The 12,399-nt window shown below is 44.9% G+C and overlaps 1 protein-coding gene and 1 long non-coding RNA gene across 2 annotated transcripts in view; both read left to right on the top strand.

Annotated features, from left to right (window-relative positions):
- The window catches only part of LOC310837560 (L-amino-acid oxidase-like), a 28,445-nt gene extending 20,628 nt beyond the window's left edge, over positions 1-7,817 (top strand). The window contains exons 3-7 of the mRNA XM_083724348.1: positions 151-263; positions 1,559-1,760; positions 2,992-3,060; positions 4,229-4,365; positions 6,894-7,817. Coding sequence (XP_083580474.1) covers positions 151-263; positions 1,559-1,760; positions 2,992-3,060; positions 4,229-4,365; positions 6,894-7,794 — 1,422 coding nt within the window. The 3' untranslated portion in view covers positions 7,795-7,817. The remainder of the gene's footprint in view (positions 1-150; positions 264-1,558; positions 1,761-2,991; positions 3,061-4,228; positions 4,366-6,893) is intronic.
- A 2,341-nt stretch (positions 7,818-10,158) lies between these two features.
- On the top strand, positions 10,159-11,055 carry LOC310838282. The gene is made up of 2 exons (XR_014560887.1): positions 10,159-10,284; positions 10,643-11,055. It is a non-coding gene; the product is annotated as an uncharacterized lncRNA (long non-coding RNA).
- Positions 11,056-12,399: the final 1,344 nt, after the last annotated feature.

The following is a 12,399-nucleotide window of genomic DNA, read 5'->3' as shown; positions in this document are numbered from 1 at the left end:
ATGGAGAAACCCCTGTGGCCATGCTGATTTATCAGATGGATGCTGGGTAAGTCACTCAACTGCCCTCAAGAATTGGAAATCGAGGCAGGCTATTGTAGCATGAAGCAGTAGCTGGATTGATACAGCAGTAGCTGTCCTGTTTGCCTTCAGGTGACAGTTCTTGAAGCCAGCGACCGCGTGGGGGGACGAGTGGAGACGTTTCGAAATGAGCAAGAAGGCTGGTATGCAGATCTGGGGCCCATGCGTTTGCCTCAGGTACACAGGTGAGACGGGAGGTTACCACATGCCTATCACTTCATCTGCTGAGCACGCATAAATCCCGCCTTGCTCATCCGTGATGGCTCTTTCCACGGACACGTGTCCTATTGCGCTTGGCTGTGTGGGAGACAAAAGAGCTGTTGGCCTGTTGCCACGAGGAAAAAAGTGTATGCGGAGTTGAAGACAATGTATGACTTCTTGGATGTGGCCCTCTAGTTGGAGAAAATCTTGGCTGTGAGGCCTACGCAGTTTGTTTTATGTGAACGGGACAGAGCTGATGGGAGGAGGAGGAGGAGGAGGAGGAGGAGGAGGAGGCAGGACCTCTTCTGGGAAAACCCATTATTCCTCCCTTCCCCAGGGTGGCAAACATAGCTCACCTCCCTTTTGCCCCACGATGCACCTGTGAAGAAGATAAAGTCGAGAGATACTGACTATTTGTAAGCGCTGGGCAATAGGAAGCTGCTGGGGCAACCCAGTCAGATGGGTGTGGTAATATAATAATAATAATAATTACTACTACTACTACAACTAGGTGTTTAGGAAATGCTGTGCACAGGGCTTACCAAACCTTTTTTGCTATCTCTCCCACCCCCAGTCTGTTTATATATTCATTATATACAGTGCTTTTTTCTGGGGGTGTGCAGGGGGACACATAGCCCTAAACATTTTGTGAATCAAAGTTTGGCCTCACTGAGAGGCAGTATTTCAATACGAGTAGGAAAATGAGAGTAACCCTAAACATTTTTTTATATGTGATCATATATATATATATATATATATATGGTGGCGGGTGGGTGATTAATATTCTGCAGCCTTTGAAATCTGCTTGTGTGCGCCTGTTTTGACTAATTATATGTGCTTTTATCTTGTGAACCGCTCTAAGATGAAGAGCGGGACAGTCGAAACCCGGAAGTGAGTGTTCTAGTTTTCGAACGATTTTCGGAAGCCTACCATTTGGCACGGCTTCTGGTTGGCTGCAGGGCCTTCCTGCAGCCAATCAGAAGCCGCACTTTGGTTTCCGAACATTTTGGAAGTCAAACAGACATCAGGAATGGATTCCATTCGACTTCCAAGGTACGGCTGTATATTAACCTAGTAAATAATAATAACATAATAATCATCTCTGCTTCTGACTGTGAAAGCACAGCATATCCATCATGGCCAGTAGCAATTGCTAGCCTTGTCCTCCATATGTTGATCTAACACTCTTTTAAAGACATCCAAGTGGGTGGGCAAAACTGCCTCTTGGAAGAGCAAATTCCACTCTTTTGACTCTGCACTGTCCCCTTCTCATGCCCAGGATCGTCCGCGAATATGTCAGAAAGTTTGGCCTGAGTCTGACGGAATTCTTTCCAGAGGATGAGAATGCCTGGTATTTGATTGACAACATCAGGAAGCGAGTCGGGGAGGTCAAGAGGAACCCCAGCCTCTTGAATTACACTGTGGATCCCTCGGAAGAAGGCAAAACCGCTGGTCAGCTGTATGCGGAGTCCCTCCGTCAGGTTGGGATGCTTTTTCTGCTTCTTTTAATTGGCAAAACCTTCTGTGTCCTGTTCCAAATATTAACACCGCAAGGTGGAAAGAACCAAAAGCCCGTCTAGCCAAACCACCCTCCTAAAATATATTGTAGAGTTGGGAAAGGTAAAACAACCAAGCGACTGGAGCAACTCCTCTATGAGGGAAGGTTACTATATTGGGGGATACATATTTTTACAAAGTGGAGGCAAAGGATATTTAAGATTAAAAGATAAAGGGACCCCTGACCATTAGGTCCAGTCGTGGCTGACTCATCTCGCTTTATTGGCCGAGGGAGCCGGCGTACAGCTTCCGGGTCATGTGGCCAGGATGACTAAGCCGCTTCTGGCGAACCAGAGCAGCGCACAGAAATGCCATTTACCTTCTCGCTGGAAGGTATTTATCTACTATTTATCTACTTGCACTTGGACGTGCTTTCGAACTGCTAGGTTGGCAGGAGCAGGACCGAGCAATGGGAGCTCACCCCGTCGTGGGGATTCGAACCGCTGACCTTCTGATCGGCAAGTCCTAGGATCTGTGGTTTAACCCACAGCGCCACCCGCGTCCCATTTAAGATTATGTGATGCTAAATATTATGCATGGTATACAGAAAGTGGATGGGTTTTTTTCTCCCTTTTTCATAACACTAGAACTTGGGGGCATCCATTTAAGCTGAAGGTTAGAGAATTTGGGACGGATAAAAGAAAGCACCTCCTCAGGCAGCATATCACATTGTAGTAATCATCGTCGTCATCATCTGTTACTTATATCCTGCCCATCTGGCCAGGCCTCCCCAGACACTCTGGGCGGCTCCCAACAGAATATTAAAAACATGATAAAACATCAGATATTAAAAACTTCCCTGAACGGGGCTGCCTTCAGATGTCTTCTAAAAGTCAGATAGAGAGTGTATTTCCTTGACATCTGGTGGGAGGGCATTCGACAGGGCGGGCGTCACTACTGAGAAGGCCCTCTGCCTGGTTACCTGTAACTTCACTTCTCGCAGTGAGGGAATCGCCAGAAGGCCCTCGGCGCTGGACCTCAGTGTCCGGGCAGAACGATGGGGGTGGAGGCGCTCCTTCAGGTATACTGGGCTGAGGCCATTTAGGGGCTTTAAAGGTCAGCACCAACACTTCAAATTGTGAGCAGAAACGTACTGAGAACCAATGTAGGTAAACTATGAAATGCATTCTGACTTTTTCTTTATGGTCATCCCAGGTTGAAGAAGAGCTGAAGAGGACAAACTGTAGCTACGTGCTAGATAAATATGACACCTTCTCAACCAAGGTAAAAAAGAATGATCCCCCCCTTTTCTTTTCTTTTCTTTTCTTTTCTTTTCTTTTCTTTTCTTTTCTTTCTTTGGATGTTACCATGGCCTTTGGCTAGCACAATAAAACCCAATCAGTTAACAAAACTAGCTAAAGCAATACCCCAAACTTGCGATGTGCAAAGTTTCAGTAAAAACTTAATTGGCGCACTTCTGTTATATTATTAGAATATTACACAAGCCTATAGTAGTTACCCAGCTTCCTAGGTATCCCACCTAGATATCCTGCGGAGCGGGGGCACATGAAGAAGGGCCTCAGGTGATCATTGCAGGGTCCAGGTTGGTTCATATGGGGAGAGGCAGCCCTTGACCCTTTGCAGTCCTGAGCCGTTTAAGGTTTTATAGGTCAGAGCCAGCACTTTGAACTGGACCCAGAAACTCATGGGCAGCCAGTGCAGTCAGGCCAGGATAAAGTACACTATGCTCAAACTGTCTCGCCCTGGTGAGCAACCTGGTTGCCAAATTTTGCACCAGCAAAATTTTCCCAACTGTCTTCAGAGGCAGCCCCATGCACAACGTGTTGCAGTAATCTAACCTTGAGGTTACCAGAGTATAGACAGCAGAAGTTAGTCTATCCCTGTCCTGGATGGAGGCCAGTGTTGCCCGTGGTACACTGGCTGAAAACCACTGTGCTAAAGAATAGGTTTCCCCTGGGGAAAGAAGCAGACCTCTGAGAACTGTGCCTAGGAATTTCAGGACAAACAGAATGGTGGATGAGCCCTAAGGCAGGCATAGGCAAACTCGCCCCTCCAGATGTTTTGAGACTACAATTCCCATCATTCCTGAACACTGGTCCTGTTAGCTAGGGATGATGGGAGTTGTAGTCCCAAAACATCTGGAGGGGCGAGTTTGCCTATGCCTGCCCTAAGGCTATGTTTACTTACCTGGGACTGAAAGTAAGCCTCATTGAACTCAGTGAGATAGATATATAGAGGAGTGCACTGCTACTTTTTGCAGAATCCAATTCCTTGCTTTCCAGAAGAGTCAAATCCCAAAGCCTGAGAACCTCAGGATGTCTCGTGTACTAGATTCCAAATTCAGTTGTTGCTTGGTGGTGTGTTTGCTTAAGTGTCTTTGTTGAGTGCCGTCCTTAAAGGTGGTTATTCCCCCCTCCCCTTCCCATAACAGGAATATTTAACTGAAATAGCAAATCTGAGTCATGGAGCTGTCGAAATGATTGGGGACTTGCTCAGTGAAGATGCTGGCTATTTCGAGTCATTCATTGAAAGTATGAGAGGTGAAATGATCTTCTCTTTTGGAAGGAGGTAAGCGGAAATACACATTGCAAGGAAATAGGGAGGATTTATTCTTGCTGAAAGGGACATGGGTGGTGCTGTGGGTTAAACCACAGAGCCTAGGACTTGCCGATCAGAAGGTCGGCGGTTCGAATCCCTGCGACGGGGTGAGCTCCAGTTGCTCACTCCCTGCTCCTGCCAACCTAGCAGTTCGAAAGAATGCAGTGCAAGTAGATAAATAGGTACCACTCTGGCAGGAAGGTAAATGGCGTTTCCGTGCGCTGCTCTGGTTCGCCAGAAGCGGTTTAGTCATGTTAGCCACATGACCCGGAAGCTGGACGCCGGCTCCCTCAGCCAATAAAGCGAGATGAGCGCTACAACGCCAGAGTCAGTCACGACTGGACCTAATGGTCAGGGGTCCCTTTGCCCTTTACCTATTCTTGCTGAAGTAAATACAGTGGTACCTCGGGTTAAGTACTTAATTCGTTCTGGAGGTCTGTTCCTAACCTGAAACTGTTCTTAACCTGAAGACCACTTTAGCTAATGGAGCCTCCTGCTGCCACCGCGCCGCCGGAGCATGATTTCTGTTCTCATCCTGAAGCAAAGTTCTTAACCTGAAGCACTATTTCTGGGTTAGCGGAGTCTGTAACCTGAAGCGTATGTAACCCAAGGTACCACTGTAATCTGCTCTTCTTCAGACTAGGTAGCCTTTTGGTTCATTTCTAAAACTAGGACTGTAGGAACGTCTCGGGACCGCAATACCTTAGGAATGCCTCTCCCCATACGAACTGACCCAGGACCCTGAGCTTGTAATCCGAGACCTTTCTCTACGTCCCCCGAAGAGGTTCGGAGGATGGCAACACAAGAACAGGCTCCCCGTCTGTGGAATGCTCTCCTGGTGCCATTATCATGGGTGTAGCTAAGGGGGGCAGGGGGCAGCACCCCCACATAAATAAAAATCTATAAAAATGTATAGCAAGCTGAGGTTCTGCCTCCCCACGCCAACAAAAGCCCTGCCCCACCCCCAACAAAACTCCTGGCTATGCCTGTGGCCATTATTACATATCTTTAGGCACCAAACATTCCTCTTTATTCAGGCCTTCAGCCATTAAATTGATGACCTGTTAAAGGGGTGGGCAGACTATTATTATGATTATTTTATCATGCAGTCCCGTATTATGCTCTGCATTTTATTATTTTGTTCTTAATGTTGTACACCACCCTGGGATCTTTGAATAATGGTTGCTTTATAAATCAAATTGATGATAGATGATAGATGATAGATGATGATGATAGATAGATAGATAGATAGATAGATAGATGATAGATAGATAGATGATAGATAGATAGATGATAGATAAAATATGCTCCCCCTCCCTACAACAAAGTCAACATAAAGATGTAAGAGTCCAGCTGGCTCTTGCGAAAGTTCCATCTAGACCAGAGGCCTATGGGAAGCCTGCAAGCCAGACCTAAGCTCAATAGCCACTCTCCCCACTTGTGATCCCCAGCATGCATAGAATCATAGATTGCAGAGTTGGCAGAGACCCTGCAGATCATCTAGTCCAACCCCCTGCAATGCAGGAATGCGCAGCCATCCCTTAAGGGGATTGAACCTGCAACCTTAGAATTATCAGCACCACACACTAACCAGCTGAGCTATCCTCTTCGATAATATGCAGCGGTACCTTGGTTCTCAAACGCCTTAGTACTCAAACAACTTGGAACCAAAACACTGCAAACCTGGAAGTAAGTGTTCCCGTTTGCGAACTTTTTTCAGAAACCAAATGTGCTCCGTTTTGAGTGTTACGCTTCCGTTTTGAGTGTTATGCTGAGGTCTGTCTGTTTTTACTAATTATTTTGAGTTTTTGTTGCTCTTTTTTGTTTTTGTGACTGTGTGGAACCCAGTTCAATGCTGATTCATTAATTGATTGTGTAACGGCAGTACATTGATTATTGTTTCATTTTATGGATCAGTGGTCTCGTTAGATAGTAAAATTCATGTCAAATTGCTCTTTTAGGGGTTGTTTTTAAAAGTCTGGAATGGATTAATCCATTTTTCATTACTTTCCCTGGCAAAGTGTGCCCTGGTTTTGGAACGTTTTGGTTTTGGAACGGACTTCCAGAATGGATTAAGTCTGAGAACTAAGGTACCATTGTTTCCACAATTAATAAAAGCCATTGAATACCTCCCATAAACTTATCTAATCCTCTTTCAAAGTCATCTGACTTGGTGGCCATCTCCACATTAACTCTGTGCTGTGTTCAGAAATGCTTTCTTTTGCTTGTGTTGAACTGAGCAACAACTGAGCAATGCACAACAGCAGTTCCCAGTGCAGCTGAAGAGGGCTCTTCCATCTCCTATCCCAGGCTTCCTCAAACTCGGCCCTCCAGAAGTTTTGAGACTATAATTCCCATCATCCCTGACCACTGGGTCCTGCTAGCTAGGGATCATGGGAGTTGTAGGCCTAAAACACCTGGAGGGCCGAGTTTGAGGAAGCTTGTCCTATCCATTCATCTGCATTCGGTTTTGTTTTGTTTTGTTTTGTTTTTTGCAGGTTTGATCAAATCATAGGAGGCTTTGATCAGCTGCCAACAGCCATTTACAGAAGCATTTCAGAAAGGGTGCATTTCGGGACCAGGGTGATCAGGATGGAGCAGGCAGATGAGAGCGTCACCGCTTTTTATCAAACCGCCAACAAAGCACTGCGCAGCGTGACAGCCGATTACGCCGTGGTCACCTCCACCGCCAAGGCCACGAGGCGTATCCATTTTGAGCCGCCCCTGTCGCGTGACAAAAGCCACGCCTTGCGGTCCATCCACTACAGGAGCGCCACCAAAGTCTTCCTCGTTTGCACCGAGAAGTTCTGGGAAGCTGACGGGATCCGCGGTGGGAAGTCCACAACTGATCGCCCGGCCCGATTCATCTACTACGTCAGTCAAAACTTTTCTGGCGACGTTGGGGTTGTCTTGGCTAGCTATGTCTACAGTGACGACTCCAGTTTCTTTCAGGCCCTCAGCCATGATGACATCATTAGCATCATCCTGGATGACCTGTCCGCTATCCACCGGCTGCCCAAGGATTACATCCAGGCTGCATGCCAGTCATCCGTAATAAAGAAGTGGAGCTTGGATAAGTATTCCATGGCTGGCTTTGCTGCCTTCACCCCTTACCAATTTGTCGATTACAGCAAACCTCTCAAGGAGCCAGAAGGCAGGATCCATTTTGCTGGGGAACACACTACCCAAGTCCACGGCTGGCTGGACTCCGCAATCATGTCAGGACTGAGAGCAGCAAGAAAAATCAACCTCGCATTTGGGAAGCGGCTGCCCAGGATCAAGCCAAATAACAAAGAGGAACTTTATGTAGGTTGTAAAACACAGGAGCAGTCAATTACAACATTCCGAGAGTGTACATGTTTAAACATGGGAAGGGATGTCTGTCCAGCCAGCAGGTAAAACGTCCTGGGACAGACTTCCTCCGCATGTGACCAGAGGTGGGTGTGGTCTCACCTGTGCAGGTAATGATAAAAGCACAGGGCAGGCAGCCATCTCTCTCTCTGCCATCTTCCTTCAAAGAAGCTACTAAGATGCCCTCTTGGCTCCCAGCCAAGAGAGCAGAAAAGGGCTACCTTCCTACAAGATAGATTCTAAATGTATTTTACCTTTTTAAGCCTTTCTGCCTTCTGGGATCCTATTGTGAACAGAATGTGAGTAAACTCTTTTATACTTTTATAAAGACTGTGTCGTGTCTTGTATTTTAAGAGGGAATAAAGGGGAAATTACCAGAGTAATTATTATAGAGGTTCTAGCGAACCTGAGCACACGTTACCGTTGCAAACTTAAAAGGGGAATGTCTATCAACTCTGCTGATATTTTGGGAACTTGTTAGCACAAGTTGGATAAGGATAATAATCTCACAATATATCCTCTCCTGCATCCCTGAACATTCCCACACTTTAAATAGGCAATCTGCAAAAGGAAAAAAGATCATTTGAAGGATTATCTTGACATACAGGAGTTTTGAATCGGGACAAGTCAAAATATTGCTGTGAGTTTGGGGAGAAGGAAGTAGGCTGGATGCGAGATCCTTCTAACCGCTGGATCCAGGAAGTGTTAAAATATAAGCCAGGGTAATGGGTCATTAGGAGAACAAGGGGGGCTCTGAGCAAGACAGAAAATGTGTAGAACAACAACAACCACCACCACCAAAGCCAGAATTTTTCAAGTAATGTGACCTAGAAGTACGCTGGAGAGAGTCGGAGCAAGGCTTGAAAGCAAGGTTTGATTTCTGTTTGAATTCAAGGCTACGGCTATGAAAGAAACAAGACCCTATTTGGTTCTCAATGTAGTATAGATCTGCAAATAAACCATAGATTATGAAGACACCACCGTCTCTGCTGTGCCTCATTCTGAAAGGAAACACAAACCCTGGGTAAGCGCCTCAAACTCCTGGAATCTCTGGGTTCTTGGGGTGGTGTGCAACAAAATCTAACAGCATTTCTAGATGCCAAAAATGCAAAAGAAAATTAAAAATCATGACCCAGTGCCAGTAGTACCATGTTGTTGTTTTTCCATTCTGTACCCTATATATTTTCCTTCTTTTCCTGGTTATACTGCGAAGGGGAAACCTGATGGACAGCAAGGCTGGAATTTATAATACAGGGATGCAGAGTGGGGAAATTTACATTGCTCCACATAGAAGGAACTGAAATGGGAAGAATATAGAAATTTGAAAAGATTTCTTCATTTATTTTGCCAGCACCATCTTCACTCATTTTTCTTGTGTAGTTACAGTACAATTGGAAGTAATTAATCTTTCAATAAAATAAAAAATAAAAAGCTTTTTTTTCAGACCATAAGCAATTAATGTTATTTCTGGGATATTTCCCCCCATTTCATTTTTATGTTATTTCCTTATTTTTGAAGGAAGATATTTTGATGTCTTAAAAAAAAATCTGGGGAAAAAAGTGAGAGATTTCCAGGGGTCTGGGTAAAAGGTGGATCTACACGGATCCTCATGGATCCTCCACTTTTTTATAAATAACTCCAATAAATGCAGTGTCAAATCACACCTGGAAGGCACGCCTACAAACTGGACTATAAAAAATGTGGATCCAACACTTTGCTGCACTGCAGCACCACTAAAACATGGATCCGAGGCACGGATCCTCATGAATTCATATGATTTTTATATTGAAGCAAAATAAAAACACCATGATACTGTAGACCACATCTTAGTCTGTAGGCAGAACCAAAAAAATCACGCATCCACTGTTTCATGGTGCCGCAATGGCGTAAAAACATGGTTAAAAAACATGGATCCTCATGGATCCTCATGATTTTTGCACTAGATCAGCCCATACTCACAGTCAAATTACACATCGTGTCCAGGGGCACAGCATCCACCACAAAAATCACGGATCCACTCCTGCCTGGCCATACCGTGGCCCAAAAACGTGGTTCCAAAGTCACCGTCAAATCACACATCATACCCAGGGGCACAGCCTGCACCACAAAAATCATGAATTGCACTACAAAAATCACAAAAATGCCCCTACCTGCACTGTTAATGTCACCACTGGAACATTATTATTAGAGCCGATAGAATATATGACTATATATTGTACCAAGATATGGTTCATCTTCAAGAACAGATGAAAGAGGAGAAAAAAATATGAAACTGCTTACATACTGTCAACTAATATCCAGATTCAAGAAACACTGTATGACAAACATTTAAATTGGTGAAAAGACAGAATCTGAGTCCATCATAACAGAGTCCTACCTTCTGGGTAAAATTTATAAACTATTACTCAAATATGACACCGAGCCCGAACAAGCATGACAAAATGTATGACAAAATGGATGCAAAAAAATTAAGAGCAGTTCACAGTGGAACAATGAGAACAATTATGAATAAAGAAATAAAATTTACTGCAAGTTAAGGTGGCGCTGTGGGTTAAAGCCTCAGCGCCTAGGACTTGCCGATCGAAAGGTCGGCGGTTCGAATCCCTGCGGCAGGGTGCGCTCCCGCTGCTCGGTCCCAGCGCCTGCCAACCTAGCAGTTCGAAAGCACCTCCGGGTGCAAGTAGATAAATAGGGACCGCTTACCAGCGGGAAGGTAAACGGCGTTTCCGTGTGCGGCTCTGGCTCGCCAGAGCAGCGATGTCACGCTGGCCACGTGACCCGGAAGTGTCTCCGGACAGCGCTGGCCCCTGGCCTCTTAAGTGAGATGGGCACACAACCCCAGAGTCTGTCAAGACTGGCCCGTAAGGGCAGGGGTACCTTTACCTTTACCTTTAAGCCCTAAAAGAAAATTGGTACAGTGTAACCTCGGGTTGCAGACATAACCCGTGACTGAGGCACATCCGCAACCCACAGCGTTCACATCCTTAAGCACTACGTCTGCACAGGCGCCAGCACAATTTGGCACTTCTGCGCATGGGCGAGTGGCGAAACCCAGAAGTCACCCGTTCCGGTACTTCCAGGTTTCCCGCGGTCCGCAACCCAAAAACACGTAACCTGAAGCGGCCGTAACATGAGGTATGACTACAAAAATGTTCTTTCAATGGTATATAGCTTTGAAAAATATACAGAAGATGAATAATGCAATGAATGGACATTGCTGGAAATGTGATAGACCTTAAGGAATCTTCTTCCATTTATGGTGGACCTGTGAAAAGACCAAAAAGTTTGGGAGGAAAGTTCATTTCGAAATGAAAAAATGTAAAAAAAACACCCTAAATTTGCATTGGACCCCAAAACTATGCTGTTGGGAATGACTCCTTCAGCTACTGTATTGTGAAATCATCAGTGGAACTATTTAGTTATATGACCACAGCAGTCAGAGTGGTGTTGGCCAACATATGGAAATCTGACAAATGTCCTGAAATAGATGCATGGAAAGAGAAACTATCAGAATATGCAGTAATGGCAAAACTTGCCAATTTAGTAAATAATTGACTCATCTTTATAATTTGTATACAACTTAACAGAACTGTAACAAAATGAACATCTGTATGGATTTGTATAATAGACCTTAGTTACAAAAATATTTCCTGTTTAAAAATAGAAGCTTTGTGTGTATATGATAAAGAAAAAAATATATAGAAGAAGAAATCTTGTCTGTCTGATCTAGAAATGAAATCATATTTTAAAATAATTATTGCTTTAGATTTTTATAATCATATATGGTATTTCTCCAATAGCAAACTACCTAGAATTGGAAATAATATTTAGTACACTAACCTTTGTTTAGCTCTTGATAAATGTCAGCTTGCTGAGTTATTTTGTACCATTGTGATTCAATGTTATATTTGCACTCAACAAGGGAAACCCACATGACCTGAAGGTGTTGCTTTGAAGGTGTTGCAATGCTAGGTGAATGATTCATAAGACCACTGCCATCCATGACTTGATCGTGGATGGAGGACTTGACCTGGCATGTGTAACAGAGACTTGGTTGGATGAAGCAGATGGTCCTGTCCTAGCTGCTGCTTGTCCACCAGGTTTCTCTTACACACAGGTCATGTGGGCGGGGGGGTTGCAGTGATTTTTAGAAAGTCGCTAGATTGCATCAGGTGTCCTACTGGGAAGACCCAGTTCTCTGAGTGCATGTTCTGGAAGTTGGGCAATAGGGGCAGTACAGGATTCCTTTTGGTGTACTGACCTCCCCACTGCACCAAGGATTCCCTGCCCGAGCTGCTTCAGGTCATGGCAGATGTTCTCCTTGAGATACCTACTTTGGTCGTCCTTGAAGAGATTTCACCCCTCCCATATCCAAGAATCTGCTGATGTTCTCTGCTGATTCTCCAGAGAGGAGGGGGTGGTTTCTGCTCTCTACTTATTCCGCTCCAGCCTCACATCAGAGAGAGAGAGAGAGAGAGAGAGAGAGAGAGAGAGAGAGACTGAGTGTTAGAGAGAGATTGTGTGTATAGATAAGGTTGCTGCTAATAGCAGCTGCAGACACTCAGTGCAGTTCAGCATTTTCGTTTAGACCTCATTTAGCTCTGTACATAGTTGTGTATTGTAGTTGTAGATAGAATTAAAGAAGATATTCTA

The sequence above is a fragment of the Podarcis gaigeae genome, assembly GCF_964106915.1.
Source record: "Podarcis gaigeae genome assembly, chromosome: 2".
In the NCBI taxonomy this organism is placed as follows: Eukaryota; Metazoa; Chordata; class Lepidosauria; order Squamata; family Lacertidae; genus Podarcis; species Podarcis gaigeae.
Note: the sequence above shows the minus strand (reverse complement) of the source record. Positions and strands in the feature narration are given on the sequence as shown.